At 48.5% G+C, this 23068-nt stretch overlaps 1 protein-coding gene across 4 annotated transcripts; it reads left to right on the top strand.

Annotated features, from left to right (window-relative positions):
* Positions 1 to 1129: 1129 nt before the first annotated feature.
* PLEKHB1 (pleckstrin homology domain containing B1) lies at positions 1130 to 16761 on the top strand. Of its 4 annotated transcripts, none has more exons than XM_027562946.1 (8): positions 1130 to 1416; positions 4487 to 4562; positions 5929 to 6081; positions 6932 to 7034; positions 8133 to 8172; positions 10848 to 10952; positions 14876 to 14975; positions 15515 to 16761. In XM_027562946.1, exons 1-8 carry the CDS (start codon positions 1399 to 1401, stop codon positions 15649 to 15651), a joined length of 732 nt encoding a protein of 243 aa, XP_027418747.1. In that variant the 5' UTR covers positions 1130 to 1398; the 3' UTR covers positions 15652 to 16761. The 4 variants fall into 4 exon arrangements, with proteins under 4 accessions (XP_027418747.1, XP_027418749.1, XP_027418750.1 ...); XM_027562947.1 differs by lacking the exon at positions 1130 to 1416 and adding an exon at positions 3052 to 3199; XM_027562948.1 differs by lacking the exon at positions 10848 to 10952.
* The last annotated feature ends 6307 nt before the right edge of the window (positions 16762 to 23068 follow it).

Here is a 23068-nt window from a genome sequence, read left to right as displayed (position 1 = left end):
CAGTCTCTCAAAGCCATCACTGATGGAGCTATGATTCCTACTATGCTCTCAGCGCTTCTCGCTTGTCAGTTCATACTCTTTCCACTCATCTGCACAGCTGTGAACATTAAAAGCAATCTCAATATTAATCATCATAGCTTCAAGCATCTATGAAATCCCAAGAATTATAAGTAAAATGTGACACGTGTGTGCATTTTTTCCTGGGCAGAATACATTTATCAGGTTCTCAAAGAGAGTCATTGACCAGCATTTCAGAGATTGATGTCAGGTCATGCTGCGTTATGCAGCAGACGCGGGTTGGATCCCTGGATCGGGAAGATCACCTGGAGACAAAAACGGCAACCCACGCCAGTATTCGTCCCTGGAGAATTCCACGGACAGAGGAGCCTGGCGGACTACAGTCCACGGGGTTGTGAAGAGTCGGACATGACTGAGCGGTTAACACACATGCTGCGTTTAGAATTTGTAGTGGAATCTGTGGTTTTAGTTTGCCAAGCATCCCTTCCCTTTTTTCTTGTCATAGCACCGCCTCTTTGGTTGGGGAATAGGGAGACCTTCTTATGAATTCCACAATGATGCTGGAAAATCTTCTCTTTTCATCTGTTACTAAATCCAGAGAAGGTAATTTTGGAGCTGTCTGCACTGTTCCCTCACACCATCCTTCTATGAAGGAGCCACCCCAGGGGAGCAAGGAGAGCTGGGAAGAGCAGCAGCACCCAGATTCTCTGAGGTCAGCTTCACCTTTCCCTTCCTCCCCTCCATCCTTCTACAGAAGAGGCGGCAACTGTAGTCTGGAAAAGGTAGGGGTGGGATGGTTCATCCAGGACACAGGGATGCAAAGCGTGATTTGGGAGAACTGATTTCTGGGGCTGCACGAGGGGATGAGCTCCGGGGCAAGTAGGATCAGCCCTGGTGGATCCCTCAGCAAGGCGTGCAACTGCACGAAGGGCCGAGGTACAGGGTTAGCTGAGGTCAGGATTACAGAAACCCAGGAGCAAGACGGGGAAGCTTAAAGAGCCAAGCCGTGTCTCCAGGACCGGGGTGACGGCACGGTCAAGCCCGGCTGAAGGAACATTTAGCCCCGCCCCCGATCGAGAGGGGAGGGCGAGCCCCGCCTCCCACCCCGGGAATCTTACCGAGGCTAGTGCAACACCACTTCCGAATCATAGATGACTTGTTATCCGCGAACTGAAGGTCAAATAGGGGATCCACCGGTGAGCTTGGGGAGCGGACTGGAGAGAAAGGACGACTTTCTGTGGGAGCTGTGTGCCCCCTGTTGCCACCCCCGCCGGTTTCCACTTGGTAGCGCCTTCCTGATCCCCTTATCTCCAAGGCTCTTAGGGATATGCCCCCCTGCAGGAGCCTTCTGGGAAATGCTGCTCTGACGGCCCAGGAACCATGAGTCCTGCAGCTCCGGTAAGAGAGAGGTCTCTGGGACAGGACAAAGGACCCAGGGCAGGGTGGGTTCTGTTCTCAAGGGATCGTTCAGGCCTGGACAGTCTATCTTCTCTCGAATGACATCCTGGATCTGCTCCTAGGTGGGGCTTTGTGGGGTTGAACTATTCAAGGAAATGATCCTGGAGGAACAGACCGTGGTGGTAGATAAATAGTCTTCTCTTTCTAGTTGGGCCCCTTTCAATCCATTTTTGAGTGTCCTAGAAATGCCTTTCCAGGCCACAAATTGTACCACCTAGCTCCTCACCCAACCCCAACCCCAGTCACTATGTCATAAAGGCCCAGGCTCCTGAGCCTGTCTTCCAAGGCCTTCATGTTACATCCTTGCAACCCCTACAGCTTCATCACCCACCGATCCCCATGCCCTCCCACCCCAACCCCTGCACTCTGCTTTCCAAACACTGAAATACTAGATGCTTATTGTTGTTCAGTCACTCAGTCATGTCCAATTCTTTGCAACTCCATGGACTGCAGCACACCAGGCTTCCCAGTCCTTCACTATCTTCTGGAGGCTGTTGAAACTCATGTCCATTGAGTTGATGATACCATCCAACCATCTCATCCTTTGTTGACCCCTTCTCCTGCCCTCAACCTTTCTCAGCATCAGGGTCTTTTCCAGTGAGTCCTCTCTTCCCATCAGGTGACCAAATTATCAGAGCTTCAGCTTCAGCATCAGTCCTTCCAATGAATATTCAGGACTGATTTCCCGTAGGATTGCCTGGTTTGATCTCCTTGCTGTCCAAGGGACTCTCAAGAGTCTTCTTTGGTACCACAATTTGAAAGCATCAATTCTTGGGCACTCAGCCCTCTTCATGGTCCAACTCTCACATCTGTACATGACTACTGGAAAAACCATAGCTTTGACTAGATGGACCTTTGTTGGCAAAGTGATGTCTCTGCTTTTGAATATGCTGTCTAGGTTTGTCATAGCTTTTCTTCCAAGAAGCAAGTGTCTTTTAATTTCATGGTTGCAGTCACCGTCCACAGTGATTTTGGAGCCCAGGAAAATAAAATCTCTGTTTCCATTTTTTCCCTTCTATTTGCCACAAAGTGATGAGACACTCATACTCATCCTTCAAGACCCTGCAGCCTCCTCTGGGAAGCCTTCCTGAACCTCTTCATCAAAGTCAAACTCTTCTTTCCCATTGTCAGATCATACTCTACTTTGTGTGTTTATGTTGGAACATAAACACTGTTGGAACATAAACACAGACTGGAAATTGGGAAATGAAGGGGCTTGTCGGATATTTCTTTGTGCCTTCTACTAATGCCCAGTGCCAGGCAACAAACTGAGTATCAAGAAAACATGGCAAAACTAGGAGCCTGGTTTTCTCCCTGTAGTTTTACATTTTTCCAGAAAATTAGAGCTCAAGATTCTTGGGGAAAAGTATTTCATGCTAAGTGAATGGACAACATAATGACAATAGCAAAATAAAATCACAGATGCAGCCTCTCACCTGTGCTCCGAGTGGGCACAGGGCTACCTCCCAGGAGAGGCTGTATAGGTCCCAGGTCTAGGCCTGCAGACTACAAGTCCCAGAAGGACTCCTGTCAGCCCGTCGCTACACGCCCCGCCCCCTCCCTGGGGGTGGGGCCCCGAGGCAGCTAGGCTCTGGGCTGCAGCGGGGAGAGTGAATTGCCCCAGGCACTCTGGGGCACTCAAAGCGCAGGCGCAGCGGGTTGGGCGGCAGCAGCATCAAGTAACCGGCCGTTTTGGCAGCAGCACCGCAACAGGTGTAGACAGGTGGGTGCATTAAGGGGGGCTGAAGAGGGAGTTTACACCTGGCCTTCTTGTCTGACCTATGTCAGAGCGTGAAGATGGGAGGGAGCGGCCAGAGAAGCAGGGACAAGGCGGGGCCTTCCACCCCAGGTGTGCCAGCCAGCCCTTGTGCTACGCAACAACAGGTGTGAGTTAGTGGGGGAGGGCACTTGGATTCCAATCCAAGCTCCATCACACAAGTACTGGACAGAGTTGCAGTGGGGCCCAAACTGTACATTGACTCACCTGGGGGTCTTTGAAGACTATCAGTGCTTACCTCCTGCCCTCAGACATTCTGATTTTATTGTTATGGGATATGGGCTGGATATTTGGGAGTTTTAAAAACTCCTACTGGGATAATGCTTAGAAGACAGGACTGCTGGGTGTGAATCCTGGCTCCACTGCTTACTAATCAAGAAGATCTGTGCGAGTGACTGGACCTCTCCAGGCCCCAGTTTCCTGAAAATAGCAAGGAATATTGTGAGGTAATAGATGAAACCACTTTAGAAGTATACCTGGCATATAGTGCTCGATAAATCATAGTTGCTGTTGAACTATTCTGTGCACTTTGTAAATGGGTTCTTTGTGTGTGTGTGCTCAGGCGTGTCTGACTCTTTGCGACCCCCAGGGACTGTAGCCCGCCAAGTTCCTCTGTCCATGGAATTTTCCAGGCAAGAATACTGGAGTGGGTTGCCATTTCCTACTCCAGGGGCTCTTCCTGACCCAGGAATCAAAGCTGCATCTCCTCGTCTCCTGCATTGGCAGGTGGATTCTTTACCACCGAGCCACCTGGGAAACCCTGGTGGGGTTCAAATGTGAGGAGGGCTCTCTTATCATGAAAGTCCCTTGTTCACTGCCATGATTCTACTATTATCTGCTGCCAGCATTTCAATATTCCAGGGTTTCTAACATTTTCAGAGTTCCTCACTCCAGTCTCTACCTGCCTGATGGACACCCTTTTACAGATCTAGATGTGGAGGCTGGGAAAAGGGACTTGGTCAAGGTTATGGGGATGAGATTGGAATCCAAGCTTCTGACCCCCACCCCCACCCCATTGCAAAGTGTGGCTGCCCTGCTGACCCCACAAGCACAGTGCTCTCATTATGTGCCTGGAGCCAAGAATGGAGAGGAGACAGACAGGCTTGCCCTTGTTTGTTTATCCACACTCCCTTAAACCTTTCCTCAGTGGCTCCCCCAGGGAGGACCGGGGCGGGGGCTTTCTCAGGGGAGCCTTTGTGGAGCAGCTGATGAAGTCTGTGATCCCCCTGACAGGTTCCGCCTGACTCCACCCTGGAAAGTCCTTTTGAGGAAATGGCCCTGGTGAGGGGCGGCTGGCTGTGGAGACAGAGTGAGTGACCCTGGGCCAAGCCCTGTCCGTCCTGTACCTTATCTGGGGCCAGGGGTGAGGGAAGTGGCCTGTTGGAGCTGCACAGTGAACCCTTCTCTCAAGAAACCATGCCCTTTTTATCCTTCCCTCCTTTGTCCATACTCTTCTCTCTGCTGGGAATGTCCTTCACATTCCTGGCTGCTTAGTAAACTACTTATTTTTCAAGGCACAGCTCAGGTGTCCCTTTCTGAAAAGAGCCTTCTCTGCCTTTTCTCTGCTCCCCACCCCAGCCCCTGCTGTAGCACCAAGTTGGGTTAGCAGCTCTCTTTTCTGTTCCCAGTGCCTCACACATACCCCTCTTATAGCACTGCTCAATACTTCACCGTCCTTAAATGTGGGCCTCACCAGTCCCCTACCTATATTGTCTCCAGATTGTGAGCGCCCCAAGTGCAGGGACTGGGTTTAACCCTCTGTGGCCCAGGGCTAGCCACAGAACAAGGCACAGAACAAAATGAAAAATGCCTCTGTTCCTCAGAATTTGTAAAGTTCTAAGAAGCTCTCTTAGTCTTTACCCTTTCCTGTTAAGATTTCCAGTCTCGAAATGTCTACAGCTAAGGGATCGGGCTTCCAGATCCACCTCTGACCAGAGTCATGGTCTGAATAAGAGCTGTCCTGGGCTAGGAGCTCCCCGATACCCCACGACCCATCCTCAGTTCATTCAGTCCAGCAAACACTGAGTCCAGGTCCTGCTGGGTTCTAGGACCCGTGAGGTGAGCTATGGACAATCCCTCTGCTCTCCATTTGGCAGAAGAAACAGACGCTACACAAATGACTGTCCCCCGGGGCCTTTGTTTTTAAAGTACACAATAACTGTACAACCCTCAGCAGAATGGATGCAATGGAAACTGAAGGTTTCCTTAAGGCAAGCCTGTGACGACTAGTTTTCTATTAATTCTTGCATAAATCCTATTCTGCATTCATACAAAAACAACTTAATGCTTTTTCTCTGACAAACTGTATATATAGAAACAAATATTCAATTGGACATGAACTTAAACATGTTCAATTGGACATGTGGAGGTGTTCCTATCACATGTCTTGAGATACTTAAAAGATTTCCAGCCTCCCCCAAGGAAGGAATCAGATCATTCATTTACCATTCAGCACATGTATGGAGCCTTGACTATGTTGTTAGGCCCAATGAGAGGCAATGGGTGAGCAAGACAGAGAGAGGCCCTGCCATCATTTTAGGGAGCAGACAGACAAGGAAGGGGTGATTACAACACTGGGGGCTGGAGATAAGGGGATGCTGGGAGCCCACCCATGGCTCCTACCCCCACTCAGGCTCTGTGATCAGCCCGTATTGTGGGTCTGGAATATCACACAGGCTCCATCCTCCGCCGCTGGAAGCGGAACTGGTTTGCCTTGTGGCTGGATGGGACCCTGGGCTACTACCACGATGAGACTGCCCAGGATGAGGAGGACCGCGTGCTCATCCATTTCAACGTCCGCGACATAAAGATCGGCCAAGAGTGCCACGGTGAGCCTCTTTCTCTCTGTGACTACAGGCTCGGCCCTCCCACTGTGTCTGAGAACACCTGCCATTCTCAGGTGGAAGGCTCTTTGCAGCTTTCAGAGGCCTTCCACAGACAGCTTCTGGGCCTCTACCAAATCCAATTCATGTGGTGTAAGTTAAGAAATGAGTTCCTTCCTGAGTTCCTACTGCTGCTGCTAAGTCACTTCAGTCGTGTCCGACTCTGTGTGACCCCATAGACGGCAGCCCACCAGGCTCCCCCATCCCTGGGACTCTCCAGGCAAGAACACTGGAGTGGGTTGCCATTTCTTTCTCCAATGCATGAAAGTGAAAAGTGAAAGGGAAGTCGCTCAGTCGTGTCTGACTTTTTGTGACCCCATGGACTGCAGCCTACCAGGCTCCTCCGTCCATGGGATTTTCCAGGCAACAGTACTGGAGTGGGGTGCCTGTGCTGAACCTGGGCCCTACGCTAGGTTCACAGAGGTGAGTCAGACCCAGTTCCTGCCCTCTCCAGTGCTAGGAATGGGAAAAAACGAAATGAAATAAGACTCAGAGAACTTAAGTGACTGGCTCAGAGTTATCCAGCAAATATCCCTGACCAAGGCTCAGATCATAATTTTAACAGGGAAACTGGGAGAGAGATGTACCTAGCTAGGGAAGCAGGCAATGTGGAAAGGTGGAAGGGTCTAAAGAGTTGAGTAAAATCCCAAGGAAAGTATGTGTGAGATCAGAGGAGGTCAGCAGTGGCCAGTTAACAGGACCCAGAGAAGTCAGTTCCTGTTCTTGTTCCCGGTTTGTTGGGGAGACTCAGGGCCTGTGCCCTGTGGAAACCCCATACGTGTGTGTCCGCCTTTAGATGTGCAGCCCCCAGAAGGCCGGAGCCGAGATGGCCTGCTGACTGTGAACCTGCGGGAGGGCTCCCGCCTGCACCTGTGTGCTGAGACCAGAGATGACGCCATGTGAGTCACTCCCAGGAGACGATGGGGTGGTGTCTCGGGAACATGACCAATGACTTCCTCCTCATTGAGCCACTAGCACCCTAAAGGTAGTAAAGCAGGACAAAGACCAGTGAGCGTGGTGGTTCAGTGGAGGCTGGGCAGAGTGGGTTCGAATGACTTGCGGTGACTGGTGTGGTATCCAGTAAACTGCTGACATGGTCCACGATGAATTCAAGACTGTTGTGGGGAGCAGTGTGTGCACAGCTGCCTCAGGTGTGGCCCCTGGTCATTCCTCAGGGTCAGGTATCTAACAGCCTCTGAGGTAAGCCCTCACTTGGGGTGATACACGGGAACACACAGCCCTGTGGCATCTTCAGAGAGCCCTCCTCTCATTCCCTTCTTAGAAGATGGCCTGGGGTGGGGGTACTCTGATCTGAGGGATAGACCCTAACGCGCCTAACAGGTAGCCCGTGGGGCGCCCTGTGTTGGATGCAGGTCCATACTGCGAGAGCCTGGGTGTGTCTTCCTCAGGCGCCTTTTGCTCACTCACATTCTTTCCCTTCCTACTCTCTGGCAGAGGGTCAGTTGGCCTTCATGCTGTAGGAGAGTGAAAGAGATGGGATGTGTGGGAGCAGGGGAAGCCGAGCTCGGGGTGGACAAAGCACAGAGCCTCCTTGTCCACCCCAGCCAGGTGCCATGGCAACCAACAAAGGCTCAATTGTCCGGTGTCCACTAGGCATTCCCGGGGCTCTGGGGTCAGTTTGTAGGTTTGGGATGTGGAGGTAGGCTGCAGCCAGAGGACCAGCCTAGGCATGTCAGAATCTGAACCACTAAAGGACCACCCAAGCCCAACTGTCTTTTGTCTAAATGGGAAAACTGGAATCTCCCCAGCGGTGAGGAGACTATGGAATAAGAGTTATAGAACTGCAGCAGCTTAGCTGGGGGCTTGCTGTGTGACTGGGGCAGCTGAGGGGGTCCCCTTTGTCTTCCCAAGGGAGTGAAGAGGATCTCCCCCTTCACAAGGGACTGGGGCTAGAGGTGGGGTAGGGTCTAAAATGTGGGGCCCAGTCTCCCTTCTCCTGCACTCCCTCCTCACGGTCTCGTGGGTTTGCGTTGCAGAGCATGGAAGACGGCACTGCTGGAGGCGAACTCCACGCCGGTGAGCCCCCCTCCCTCCCTGTCTCCTCCCCACCGCTACTTGCCATGGAATCATGGGTGACTCAGACTTAGTCTCCACCTGCCAGCAGTTCTCAGTTTCCGTATATGTGAGTGAATAGACTTGTGCAGACTCAGAGGCCCTGAGTCCCAAGTGGAAAAGGACAGAAGACGGCCAATGGGTGAATAAAAGATATTCACCAAAAGATTTGGAGGAGGGAGAGAGAGGCCTCCAAGAAGGCTTGTTGAAGGGGGTGGCATGTGAGCAGGAGGAAAGGAACTATCTTTTATTCAGCAACTATTATGTGTCAGGTGTGGTATAGTTGTAATACCAGCTACTCTCATAGCCTTCCTGTGAGGTTGGGATTATTGTTCCCTCTCTGCAGATGATAAGGTTGAGCTTTATTTATTCACATAACAAATATTTACTGAGTTCCTACTATGTGCCAGGCACTGTGCCAAGGACCATAATCAGAAGGTAGCAGAGGAGATGTGGGCCCTGCCCTCCTGGACTCAGCCTAGTGGGGAGCTAGATGTGAAGTCACAAGTTAGAGTTAGTGGTTCCACCGCAGTGACGGGAGCTGCTCAGACAGAGACGGCAGAGTGCATTCAGTGTGCATCCACCGTGATGGCCTGATCCAGGTGGGAGTCCAGACAAGGCTTAAGATGAGACCTGAAGGATAAGAGATCAACTGAGTGAAAGGGGTGGGGTGAAGGGAACAGCTTTCCAGGCAGAGGGAGCTGCAGGTGCAAGGGCCCTGGGAAAGGTCATGATGTTGGCAAGTTGACAAACAGAAGGAAGGCTGGGGTGACTGCAGCTCAGGGAGCTAGAGAGCAGCTGGAGAAGGAGGGTTAGCAGGCCAGGCACGAAAAGCTGCGTTAAGGATAGGGGTTTCTGCTGAGAACACTGGAAGTCAGTGAAAGTTTTAAAAAGACCAGACTTGTAGTTTTAAAAAGATAGTCTAGCTGCTAGGTAGGGAATGGACTGAAGAAGGTCAAAGTGGATGCCCAGAGATCTGTTAGAAGGCTGGGACAGGTGCAGGGCATCTGGCTGGGGGTCTGGACTAAGGCCTTGCTGGCAAAGACAAGCTGATGAGGACAAGACACATTTAGAAGGTGGAGTCAACAGAGCTCAGTGACTGACGGAGGTGAGGTTTTGAGGAGCTGCCCAAAGCCCCCAGCTCTAAGGTGGCCCAGCCTGGCCTCAGCCCCCATCTGCCTGACCCCAGACTCTGTGCCTGCTCCTTCTACCTGTGGCACAGTAGAGCCCCTTCTCATCTGGAGAAAAAGTCTGCTGGGAAGTGGCAGGGAAGACTGGAACGCATTTAGAAACTCCCTTAGCATCTGCCTGCTGAGGGCTGGGCATTGTGCTTGAGGACCTAGCATCCACTGTATCAGTTAATCTTCAATAAGAAAAAGGAGGGGCTGGTATTCTTAGTCCCATTTTACAGATAGGGGAGCTGAGATTCAGAGGGGAATTGGCTTGTCCAAAGTCTCACGGTCGTAAATCAGTGGAAGAACCTGTATTGGAACCTAGGTCAGTGAGATCTTGAGGGAAGGGAATTATCCACAGAAGGAGCTACATGAGCAAAGGTGGGTAAGTGGCATGTGCAAATGTGTGTGTGAAGACACGTACGTCTAAAGGCCAGGAGTCTGGCCTGGCTGGAGGATAAAGCGTGGAGGGAAAGAAACAGGAGACGTGACCTCTGAGGAGCCACATCACAAACGCCTTGAAATCCAGGAAGGAAGTGAACTTTATCCCGAGGGCTGTGGGGAACTATAAAGGGCATTAAGCAGGGGGGCTGTGGTCAGGCTTTGGGGAGCAGACTCAGGCTCTGGGTAGAGGCTGTATAAGAGGAGGCTGGGGTGGTGGTCAGCTGGGTAGAGTTACCTGGCTCTGAGCTCCAAATCTGGCTGAGGCAGGGCAGACCCGTCGTCCCACCCAAGAGGGTCAGAAAGAAGGAGTCGAGGGCTGGCCGTCTGCACTCTGTGACTCTATGAAGCTGCCTGTCCCTTCTCTGCGCCCACCTTCCTGCTGCTCTGCTTCCTCCATCTCTCTGTTCCGACCTCCACTCCACCTCCCACCTCTACACGCACGTACACGCACACCTCCCTCTGGTCCCTACGCTTGCTCGAACTGGGTGTATTTGTGCCTCTGTGTCTTTGTACCAGTGTTTGCCCACCTCTGAGTGTTCACGCCTGTGTCTGTCTGTCCTGTACCTACATAGGAGTGACGTCTGCTTTGTCCCTCTATATCCTGAAGGTTTATACCCTACAGTGGGTGGAGGTTCCAGGAGGAGCCCCTGACTCTGGCTGTTGCAGGGAACACAGGGGTGGGGGGCACAGTCATGGGTGATGGGTGCAGGTGGACGGGTCAGTGATGGGAGCTGTCTGTACTCCCTGGAGACTGGGAGCCTCAGCGGCCTGGAACAGGTGAAGGTGGGCCAGTTCTGGAAAGACACTACTGATCCTTCTTCTCTGTGTAACTTCGGCAATTTCACCACCTCTTCTGAGCCCCCCACCATTACCATGGGCTGAAGAAGAAGAGGATAGCTGTTCCCTTGCCCAGCTGGCAGAGGGCTTTGCTAGGGCCTATGAGGAGCTTTGAGTCTCTCCAGATGTAGAGGGCCTCTGACACCCCCCCTTCCTCCCCTTCTTGGGTTTCTGTGGCTTGAGCAGGCCCCAGCTGGAGCCACCGTCCCTCCCAGGAGCCGCCGGGTTTGCCCCAAGGTCAGGTGTGTGACCCGCTCATGGAGCCCCTGTAAGGTTGAGAGGCGGATCTGGGTAAGTGCTGGTTCAGCCCTCCCTGCCACCATTCTGGCCACCAGGATGTGCCTCCTGAAGTGGCCCAGCCACATCCCCTCCCTGCTCACAAACATTCCATGGCTCCCAACCATTCGTACGACAACCAACCCTGCTTTCACGGCCCCTGGGATCTGGCCTGGGCCAGACTCGCTACCTTGTCTCACTCATCCCCTGTGCTCCAACTGCTCTGCTTTATCCTCTGCTCCCAGCTGTGCCAGCCCTTTTTCCGCTCTCCAGACTCAGTATATGCTGCCCTCTCTGCTGCAAAGACCTTTACTTTCCTTACTCACCTGACAAAATCCTCCAAGACACCCTGCAAAGACTGCCAGCTCCTCAGGGAGGACTCCCAAACCTCCAGGCATTGTCACCCCCTCCTACCGCACTAGTGCTTGGTACTAGCATCTTCATTCCGCCTGATTTCTAGTTCCTTCACTTCTGTCTCTAGTCTCCCACGAGACCTGCAACTTCCTTCAGGGCAAGAATTGGGTTAGGTCAGCTCTGCCCCTTGGGAGCCTGGCACAGTGCTAGGTATACAGCAGGTGTGCAATGAGTGCTCAGCGATGGGGGCAGTCTATTTTGACTCTCCTACTCCTGGTGCATGAAGGTGGGGCACAAGAAGGCCCCAGTGAGTGTTCACTTAATGGGCAAATGAATGAATGAAGAAAGGGAGAAAGGAAGGAGTAAAAAAAACCTATTATGGCCTCACTACTGCATATTATAATTTAGTCCGTGTCTGTCTCCCTGCCACACACCCCAGCCAGTGTTTCCAGAAAGCAGGATTTGGGGACGAATCCTCTCTCTGTCCCCAGTGCTCAGCCTGGCATGAGATGGGTGCAGCGAGGGGGCTTGGGTTAGAGTACCTGTGGTCAACCGTGAACTTTTCTGACACAGTGACGCTCAATGTAGCTGTGCGTTAGAATCGCTTAAGGACTTAAAAACAGTGCAAATGTTCAGATCCTACCTCTGGATGTTCTAATTGTGTAGTTCTGGGGTGACGCCTTGGAAATCTGTGGTTTCAGAAATTTCTCCAGACAATTCTGATGTGCAAAACCACTGAGCCCAGCAGTGCTAGCATCACCTGGCTGCACAGATGTGACTCTGCTGGATTCTCACTGTGCCTTGGGAGTGGGCAGTGTAGGAAAGACTGTCCTCATTCATAGATGAGAAGACTGAAGCTCCGAGAGGTTATCTAACATGACTGGGAGCACTTAATTCATCAGTGATTCCCAGCCCAGAATTCTAAGGCATCTATGGGTAAGACATCCTCATACCCAAACTAGGCTACAAACTGTTTCCAGTGGAGATGCCTAAAAATAGAATTTTAAAAGCTATAAACCTACGCATACACAACAGCTTTTCCTTTTTTCCCCGTTTGTGTGTCCTTTTTTCTAGTCTTCTTGAGTTATAATTGACATATAACATTGTCTTAGTTTAAGGTATACAACATGATTTGATATATTTGTATACTGTAAAATGATTATTAATGTACAACAGCTTTTCTGAGGGGAGGGGTCTATTTGTCTGTGATCTCCTGACTGACCCTGTCCCCACCTACAAAAGGGGCTGGACCTGTGGAGAGGGAGAGGATCTGGGGTCAAACCCTTAGGGTCTGCCTGGGAGGTCTCTGGAGAGTCCCCTGCCCCGTTGCCAGGTGATTCACATGAGTTTACCTCTGGGCCTCTTAGGCATGGAGGATGGAAACAAATGCCCCACAGAGACATGAAGTGGTGTTTTCCACTTTCTTCAGGGCCTGGGAGGGTCACTGGCTCACAGTGCAACTGCAGGGCAGATGTAGGCTCTGGACCTCAACTTCCCGACCAGTAAAATTGGGGATCTGAGAGCTTAGATCTCTTTAGTCCCTTCTAGGCTTAGAGCTCAGATCCTGGTCACCCCCAGCAGAAACCCCTATTGGGTCACCCTTGGGGAAGGAGCACAGCAGGGAAGTCATTTGGGACTGAGCCTTGTTTGTCTGAGCCTTCTGCATTGCTCTGGGTCTGGTCATTGTCCCTAACTTGAAATTGGACTTAAGAATTGGGTGACTATAGTTCCAGTCTGACTCTGTATTTGACTCGAGATAAATTCAATATATTATACACCTGCCATATTCTAGTCAGGCCTATTTTTAGACCCAGGTGGTGGTGGGAGTGTTTTCCTCAAGTATGATGGGAGAAACACCTCACAGGGATACCAACAATAAAACCACAGAGTGGTTGGTGCTGTGATGAGGGAAGTCTAAGGGCTGTGGGTGCCCCAGATGGGGCCCTAACAAAACCTGAGGTTCAGAGAGAGTGATATGTTGAGTTGAGTATGAAAGACAAGTTAGGTAGTTGAATAGAAAAAGATGAGAAAGGCATCCTTATCAAAGAGAAATGGCATAGATATTTGAAATCACAAGGTGTACTTGGAGGACTTCTCCTTACAACCAAACTTCTTGAAAGAGATGTCATGATATGTTGACTCCATCCCTCACCTCTCAACCATTCTTCAATCCTCCATAGTCTGGCTTCTTCCTCCAACAACTCCTCTGAAAAGTGTTTTCAAGGTCACCCACAATTTCCAAGATGCCAAAACCAATGGCTTATTCTCTTGGTACTGGACAAGAGAATGGACAGAAGAGCATATTTCGAAGATAAAATCATGAGATCCGGTGATAATGTGATGTGGGAGATGTGTGTGAAGACAAAAGTGCCAGCCTGCCGTCTTGGTTTAAGTGTACAGTGGTGGCGTTTACAGAAAAGCATTTACACAAGAGCAGGTTTGGGGGGATAGAAGGATGATGGAATTACTTTGAGATGCATTAAGTTTGGACACCTGAGCTTCCAAGGGACCACCTGGACCATTTAGGTGGAAAGCTCAGAAATATAAGGTGCAAAGGGGCTAAGAAGAGGGAGCCAGAAGAGAAGGGGATGCTGCCCCCTCTTCAGGTCTGTTCCCTTTGGGTAAAATGAGGGTCTTTTAGGAACTTAGGGTCTTTAGGAACTTAGGAACTTTAGGTCTTTTAGGAAATGAGGAACTTCTGTTTAATTCAGCTTATATTTATTACTCCATGCTAGTCACTAGGCCCTGATGGCAATACAAATGAATTAAAGTCATTGCCTATAGCTCATGTCAGGGGTGCAGGCAGGAGACATCAGGAGGAAGGCCAGGAACACGAGGCACAAGCATAGGTCACAGAGAACTCAGGAAGAAAGGATTTTTTCTGAGACCAGAAGGTCTTCCTGGAGTGGGTGACCTTTGAGTCAGGCTTTGAGAAATTGATAAAAATCTAATGAGGGAGGGAAGGTGGACTTCTATTTCTCCTTCCCAGAGAGAATGCTGACTGTTCTCTGAGCCTACATCCCTGGCTGTGTGGTAGAGTGGAGAACAATGCCTGCTGTAAGGACAAGAGGAAATAACATATTATTTCCTCCCTCAGGGCCTGGAACGTGATGGATGATGCTTAATTATGCTTTAGTTACTTCTCATCTCTATCCTTCCTTTCCCTTCCTTCCTCCACACCCCTCTTTTATTTCCTTGGTCTTGTCCAGGCCCTCTCTCCATGACTAGGAGAGTAGAGAAATCCATTGGTTTTCTCCAAGTGTGACCACTGGAAAGCTGCTATTTGCTAGCAAATAATAGCAAATCTATCAAAGGAAGTAGGGAGCCATGGAGAATTTTTGATCAGGGGAGTGCTAGGTAGGAAAACCGGGGCAGGAAAATGGTATCACTGGGAGCTGAAGTTTTAGGTAACAGGCTTGTGGGGAGGTGGGGCTTTTCTTCAGGAGATTGCTGGTATCTGGAGGTCCATTTCTAAATTTGGCGGGGTGGCGCTGTGGGCCTAGAAGGGTGTGAACCAGGTGTGAGGGGTAGGGGACCAAAGCCTGGCCCAGATCTCTGGCAGCTGACCAGGCAGGGCTTCCCAGGTGCGTGTCTACAGCCCGTACCAGGACTACTATGAGGTGGTGCCCCCCAACGCGCACGAGACCACGTATGTCCGCAGCTACTATGGACCGCCCTACGTGGGTAAGTCTTTGGCCCGCCCTTGCCCCTGCCTATATCCCCACCCACGGTCTGTCAGTCGGAACCAGGCCCCACCCTTCCCAATGGGACCCTCTGCAAGGCCCTCCCCATCCCATAAATCCGAACAGCCCTGAGATGAGAGCCCCTCCCCACTCCGAGCGGACCTCTTCCCTAGGCCGGCCCCTATTCACTGGCTGCCCAGCAATACCCGTTCCTGAGTTGGTAGCGACCCCTGGTGGCTGATGCTGGAGACGCGGCCTCCCCTCACTCCAGGGTCTAGCGGTTGGGAAGGCCCATCCTCGGGTGTGGTCCAGAGATTCTTAAGAGACCCCGCGGTTTCTCCGCCGGTCCACCCTAACCCCATGGTCCCAGAATGCCCGTAGCAGATCCAGGGAATAGAAGCCGTGGGGACAGAGCGCGCATCCTTCCTGTTTGAAGGCCTCAGTTTCTCCGACTGGAGAGTGGGCTCGGGACCTAGTGGAAGGAGGCGGATGATCTCTCTGCTCTCAAGCCCGCGGCCCTCACAGGTTTTCTCTCTGCAGGGCCTGGAGTGACGCACGTAGTGGTGCGGGAGGATCCCTGCTACAGCGCGGGCGCCCCCCTGGCCATGGGCATGCTTGCGGGAGCCGCCACAGGTGCCGCACTTGGCTCGCTCATGTGGTCGCCCTGCTGGTTCTGAGCCCTGGACCCTGCGCACAGACCAAAAAGACCCCCTGTCTCTTTGGTCCCACCTTTCACTAGCCAAGCCCTCTCCCACTTTGGAAGCTATTATCCCAGGCACAAACATAGCTCAAAATCCTTCTATCTACTGCTAGACATTCCAGAAATCCATTATAGACATTTGGATATGTTTCTCCCAAATACACCAGGACACAGAAAACGCAACTCATGGGGCTTCAAGTTCCTCAGTCACTGGTGACACAAGAATCAGGTTCTTTCCTCTGGCAGCTCCAGGCTTGGTGGGGGCAAACAGGAGTAAAGAAACACTTGACAAAGTGGAGTTATCAGTCTTTTGACAGTATGAGGGCAAAGAGTGAGGAAGGTAGGCTAGGACTGTAGTTGTTGGCAAGAGTCCAGAGCTGTGAACATAATGGCATGTCTGAAGAATCGGAAGGGAGTCATTTGGGCTGGAGTGTGGGCAGGGGCCAGATCATGATGGTCCTCCAGGCTAAGAAGGTGCTGAGTGAGGGGGAGATGTGAGCCTTTTGGAGGGAAGTTTCATGATTGCACTTATAATGAACATATTGCCTGTTTTAATACCCTAAGACTCCCTGAATTTAGCCCCATTCTTCCCACTGCTAGATTTCTGGGTCCCTTGTTCCTTCAATGCTCAGAAAGCCCCTTCCATGTCAGGGTACTTGGGGCAGCAATTGAGCTGAACCTGAGGTCCCCTTGCTAGGGGGCAGGTGAGCTCTCTTTGTGACTTGCTCCTAGGTTGGTGCCTCCATCAATAAATGATTTTCTACTCCCGAGGAGGTTGGCCCTCTATCCATAGCTGTGGCTATCACCATCTCAGGCTCTGTCCCTTGCTTCACTCTGGGAGAGATGGCAGTGTTCACCTCTGGGACCTGATCCATCTTTGTCTCAGTCCAGGAGGCCCCACATGTGCCTCCTGGAAGGTGGCCCAGCAGTCTCATTTGGTCCCCTTCTAGTCTCCTCTCCCATCCTGTCCCAGTCACTAGCAGAAATGCTAACATTCCTGCCCAGTAGCCAGAGTAGCGTGCTAAAATTCCCTTGTAGATAGGGGCTCCGGCTGCTGTAGAAACTAATAAAGGTGTGGTTGGCTCTAGCCCTGACTCTGGCTTTGTTTGTTCCCCCAAGGTGCCCTGTCTCCCTGAGACATTTCCATGACTCAGCACTGACTAGTGCCTTCTCTGGTATAGTGAGAAGAGTGTGGATTCTGAGGTCAGGTAGAACTGGTGGCAGCATGTTAGCTGCCATGAGCAAGGGGGGCAAGTCACTTGACTGTTCTGGACCTTGCTTTCCTACTATAAGCTGGCAGGTTGAAGTTGGCCATCCTTGAGGGCTTGACAGGAGAGGTTGCCTGAGAATCTCTGTCATCTGAGCTGATGCATGATCCAGGCCATGCCCTGCCTGTCTGAGCATCCTGTGGTATTGGGTAGGGTCTTTTCCAGTAGGTTCCCATCCTTCTAGAACTGAGACAATGAGTTGTACTCATAAGACAAGGTGCCTACGGAAGGAAACAACCATCTTAAATCAGGTTTTTTGAGGCTGTTACGTAACAGAAATCCCCTTTCTCAAACTGATTTAAGCCAGAGAAGGGAAAATATAGGGGGCTTCCGTGGTGGCTCAGATGGTAAAGAATCTGCCTGCAATTCAGGAGATCCGGATTCAAAAGATCCCCTGGAGAAGGAAATGGCAACCCACTCCTGTATTCTTGCCTGGAGAATTTCATGGACAGAGGAGCCTGGCAGGTTACAGTCCATGGGGTCGCAAAGAGTCGGACATGACTGAATGAGTAACATACACACACACAAGCGAAAACACTGGGCCTCAAACCTGAGAACCCAGAAACTGTGTGGTCCAGGTACATGAATATTATCACTTAAACTTTGCTTCGTTTCCATCTTTACAGCCACTGAATCTACTGTGATCTGGAAAAGATGGTCTAAAACAACAGAGTTTAGACAGCAGGTCTGGGGTAGTCTCCCACAGGAAATTTAGGGCACTGTTTCCAGAAGTAGATGAATAAGCGAGAGCTGGGAGGCAAAAATATCAGGTGTCCAACTCAGTTATGTTTCCAGACATGAACTTAAGAGGGATACATAAACAAATAGCAATGATTCCATGAAGTAAGATAGGAACATGGAACAGTAGAAGCTCTGAGGAAGAGGTGTCCAGCTGTGCCGAGGAGACTGGCTTTGAGATAGGAAGTGAAAATTTAGGGTGAGCCTTGAAAGGTGAGTGGGAGTTTGCAAACAGAAAGGAAAAACAACAGATAGAAGAAACGGCGTGCAAAGGCCTAAAAACACTTTAGATTTGAGAGTACTGAGAAATTCAGGCAATGGTCGGATGTCACAGCAAGTTGCGTGATGAGAAGGGGTAGTAGGTGGGCCAGGTTACTGAGGACCTCCCCCAGCCAGGGCGAGAAAGATGCAGATGGATGTTCCAGGTGAGTGGATTCTTTACCATCTGAGCCACTAGGGCTTCCCTTACTTCAAAATCTCCCCATTAATGATTGCAGCATGACTTAATCTTCCAGTTGTTCACTAGACAATTATTAAATTATTCACACACATATTAAGACAAACATTCATTCTCACAGACACCTCAGTTTGATCTGAAGGTGGCTGGCCTAAGGATCACATCTGGCCCACATATTGTTTTATCTGGTCACCACAGTGGTTTTTTAAAGTTTCAAATTAAAATGTGATGTCACGACATACCCAACTAAATGACTAAAGGTGAAAAAGACAACATTAAATACTGATGTGGAACACCCCTCGGAATCTCATATAAGTGGAAACTGGTGTAGCTGCTTTGGAAACTGATCAGGTAAGCCAAACATATGCAAATCCCTAAACCCATCAATTCTACTCCTAGGTACTCTCAAACAAATGTATTTATGTATTCACCTAAAAATAGTAGGTACAAATGTGTCATAGAAACTGGAAGAAAATTCAAATTCTAGAATAGGTGGATTCATTGGTATATTCCATTCACAGAATGGAATACTAGTCAATAAGAATTATCTGAAAGTATACACAAAATCATGAGTGAATCAAAAAAATCAGAGAGGAAAAGGGGGAATGGGGGTGGGAGTGGGAAAACAGTTACACTATGACGTTTCCTCTTCCTTATTGAAGTAGTGTAATATCAACGTTAGTATATGCTGATAAATCAAAGATGCACACTACAATCCCTAGAGCAACCAATGAAAATATAATATGAAGAGGTTAAGCTAAAAAAGCCAATAGAGGAGTGTAAAGAGTAGATGCAGCAAAGAAAGTGAAGTGAAGTCGCTCAGTCGTGTCCGACTCTTCGACCCCATGGACTGTAGCCTATCAGGCTCCTCCGTCCATGGGATTTTCCAGGCAAGAGTGCTGGAGTGGATTGCCATTTCCTTCTCCAGGGGATCTTCCTGACCCAGCAATTGAATTCAGGCCCTCCTGCATTGTGGGCAGATGCTTTATCGTCTGAGCCGCCAGGGAAGCCAAGTGAAGTTGCTCGGTCATGTCCGACTCTTTGCGACCCCACGGACAGTAGCCTATCAGGCAAAGAAAACAAACACCAACACAGCAGACTCATATTCAAACATACTATAATTATATTAATTTTAAGTGGACAAAAAGCATAAATTAAGAGGCAGAGATTATCAGAATAAACAAGCAAGACACAACTATGTAACTTTGTACAAAAGGTACACTTTAAAATACACAAATAGGTTGAAGGTGAAAGGACAGAAAAAGATATGCCAGGGAATTCCCTGGTGGTCCAGTGGTAAGGACTCAGCGCTTTCACTGCTGGGGCCTGAGTTCAGTCCCTGGTCAGGGAACTGAGATCCCTGAGCTGCGCAGCAAGGCTGAAAAAAAAAAATATACCATGCAAAGAGTAGGTAGCAGAAAGTTGGAGTAGCTATTGTAATATTAGACAAAAGAGACCATAAGACTAAAATTATCAGAAATAAAGAGGGGCATTTCATAAACAGTCAATATATCAGGAGGATGATAGCAGTTCTATGAGAGAGATTTACACCTATAAATGCATACATTAAAAAAGAAGGAAGACCTCAGTAACCTAACTAGACACCTTAAGGAATCAGAAAAAGAGCAAACTAAACCCAAAACTGGGAGAAGGAAGAAAATAATAAAAATTAAAGCAGAGATAAATAAGAGAAATTCAGTGAAACCAAAAGTTAGTTCTTTGAAAAGATCAACAAAATTGATAAGCTTTAGCTGAGGGGGGGAAAAAAGAGAGAAGACTAAAATTACTAAAATCAGAAAATAAGAGTGGAGACATCACTACTGGTTATATAGAAATATAAAGGACTATAAGAGAATAATATGAACAATATGTATGCCAACCAATTGGATGACAAAGAAGAAATGGAAAAATTCCACACAACCTACCCAAATTAAGTCATAAAGAAATAAGAAATCTGAAAAGATCTATAGTAAGGAGATTGAATCAGTAATCAAAAACCTCCCAATAAAGAAAAGTCCAGGACTAGATGACTTCGGTGATGAATGCTACCAAATATTTAAAGAAGAGTTAACACTAGCACTTCTTAAACTCTTCCCTGTAAAATGAAGAAGAAACACTTCCTAACATTCCATGAGGGCGGTATTACATGATATCAAAGCCTGAAAAAGACAGTACAAGGAACCTTCAGACCAATATTCCTTACGAATATTCATGTAAAAATCCTCAGAAAATTACTAGCAAACTGAATTCAGCAGTGTATTAAAAGGACTGTACACAACGATCAAGTGGGATTTATTCCTGTAGTGCCAGGAACGTTCAACATATGAAAGTTCATCCATTTAATACACTACATTAATAAAATAAGGGCTTCCCCAGTGGCTCAGTGGGTAAAGAATCTGCCTGCAATGCAGGAAACACAGGAGATGCAGGTTTGATCCCTGGCTTGGGAAGATCTTGTGGAGAAGGAAATGGCAACCCACTCCAGTATTCTTGCCTGAAAAATCCCATGTACAGAGGAGTGAGCAGGGCTACAGTCGATGGGGTCACAAAGAGACATGACTGAGCAACTAAGCAGCAACAGCATTATTAATAAAATAAAGGGAAAAAAACCATGATTATCTCAACTGATGCTGAAAAAGCATAAAATTCAATACCTTTTCACGATAAAAACACCCAAGAAACTAGGAACAGGACTTCTTCAACATGATAAATACTATATATACTACCCACAGCAAATATTATATTTGGTGGTGAAAGACTGAAAGGCTTTCCCCTAAGATCAGAAACGAGAGCATGCCTACTTTTGTCACTTCTACTGGGAGTTTTAGTCAGAGCAATTAGGCAAAAAAAAGAAATAAAAGGCATCCAAATTGGAAAGAAAGTAAAATCATCTTGTTCACAGATGACATGTAGAAAATGCTATATATTCCACAAAATATTGTTCAGTCAGTTCAGTTCAGTCACTCAGTCGTGTCCGACTCTTTGCAACCCCATGAATCGCAGCACACCAGGCCTCCCTGTCCATCACCAACTCCCAGAGTTCACTCAGACTCACGTCCACAGTCAGTGATGCCATCCAGCCATCTCATCCTCTGTCGTCCCCTTCTCCTCCTGCCCCCAATCCCTCCCAGCATCAGAGTCTTTTCTAATGAGTCAACTCTTCGCATGAGTTGGCCAAAGTATTGGAGTTTCAGCTTTAGCATCATTCCTTCCAAAGAAATCCCAGGGCCGATCTCCTTCAGAATGGACTGGTTGGATCTCCTTGCAGTCCAAGGGACTCTCAAGAGTCTTCTCCAACACCACAGTTTAAAAGCATCAATTCTTCGGCGCTCAGCCTTCACAGTCCAACTCTCACATTCATACATGACCACTGGAAAAACCATAGCCTTGACTAGACAGACCTTTGTTGGCAAAGTAATGTCTCTGCTTTTCAATATGCTATCTAGGTTGGCCATAACTTTTCTTCCAAGGAGTACGTGTCTTTTAATTTCATGGCTGCAGTCACCATCTGCAGTGATTTTAGAAAAGGCAGAGGAACCAGAGACCAAATTGCCAACATCTGCTGGATCATCAAAAAAGCAAGAGAGTTCCAGAAAAACATCTACTTCTGCTTTATTGACTATGCCAAAGCCTTTGACTGTGTGGATCACAAGAAACTGTGGAAAATTCTGAAAGAGATGGGAATACCAGACCACCTCACCTGCCTCTTGAGAAATTTGTATACAGGTCAGGAAGCAACAGTTAGAACTGGACATGGAACAACAGATTGGTTCCAAATAGGAAAAGGAGTATGTCAAGGCTGTATATTGTCACCCTACTTATTTAACTTATATGCAGAGTACATCATGAGAAATGCTGGGCTGGAGGAAGCACAAGCTGGAATCAAGATTGCCGGGAGAAATATCAATAACCTCAGATATGCAGATGACACCACCCTTATGGCAGAAAGTGAAGAGGAACTAAAAAGCCTCTTGATGAAGGTGAAAGAGGAGAGTGAAAAAATTGGCTTAAAGCTCAACATTCAGAAAAATATTGTTAATAAACCAATTTAGCAAAGTTTCAGGATACAAAGTCAACACAAAAATCAGTTGGATTTTATTCACTAGTACTAAACAATCTGAAAAAGAGAAGTAAGGCAAAAAATTCCGCTTACATTAGTATCAAAAAGAACACAACACTGGACTTCCCTGGCGGTCCAGTGGTTAAAAATCCACATGCCAAATGCATTTTCTGTATCTACTGAAATAATCATATAATCTATTGAGATTATGCTTTTATTCCATTCACATAGCAAACTACAGTGACTTTAAAATATTAAACCAAGTTTCCTTTTTACACATATGTTGATTTTATTTGCTAGAATTTTGGAATTAGACTTTTATACTTGTTTTTTAGCAATTTGTCTGTAAATTACCTTTCCTGTAATGCTTTGTCAGATTTTGCTATAAAGGTCATGCTGCCTTAATAAAATGAATCAGAAAGTAAAAAAAAAAAAAAAAAATCCACATGCCAATGCAGGGGACATGGGTTCGATCCCTGGTTCAGGAAGACTGCACATGCCATGGGGTAACTAAGCCTACTGAGAAGCCTGCACTCTAGAGCCTATGTGCTGCCACTACTGATGTCCACACACCCTAAGGCCCATGCTCTGCAGTAAGAGAAGTCACCGCAGTGAGATGCCTATGCGCCACAGTGAAGAGTAGCTCTCACTTGCTGCAACTGGAGAAAGCCTGTGCACAGCAACACAGACGCAACAAAGCAAAAACATTTTTAATTAATTAAAAGAAGAATAAAATATTTAGGAGTAAACCTAACCCAGGAGGTGAAAGACTTGTATGCTGAAAGGTAGAACACTGCTGAAAAGAATTAAGACATAAACAAACGCAAAGTTCTATGGTCTGAATGTTTCTGTACCCCAAAATTCATATATT

Source organism: Bos indicus x Bos taurus, chromosome 15 (genome assembly GCF_003369695.1).
Source record: "Bos indicus x Bos taurus breed Angus x Brahman F1 hybrid chromosome 15, Bos_hybrid_MaternalHap_v2.0, whole genome shotgun sequence".
Lineage (NCBI taxonomy): Eukaryota > Metazoa > Chordata > Mammalia > Artiodactyla > Bovidae > Bos > Bos indicus x Bos taurus.
The sequence above is the reverse complement of the archived record's forward strand: the minus strand, read 5'-3'. Positions and strand labels throughout refer to the sequence as shown.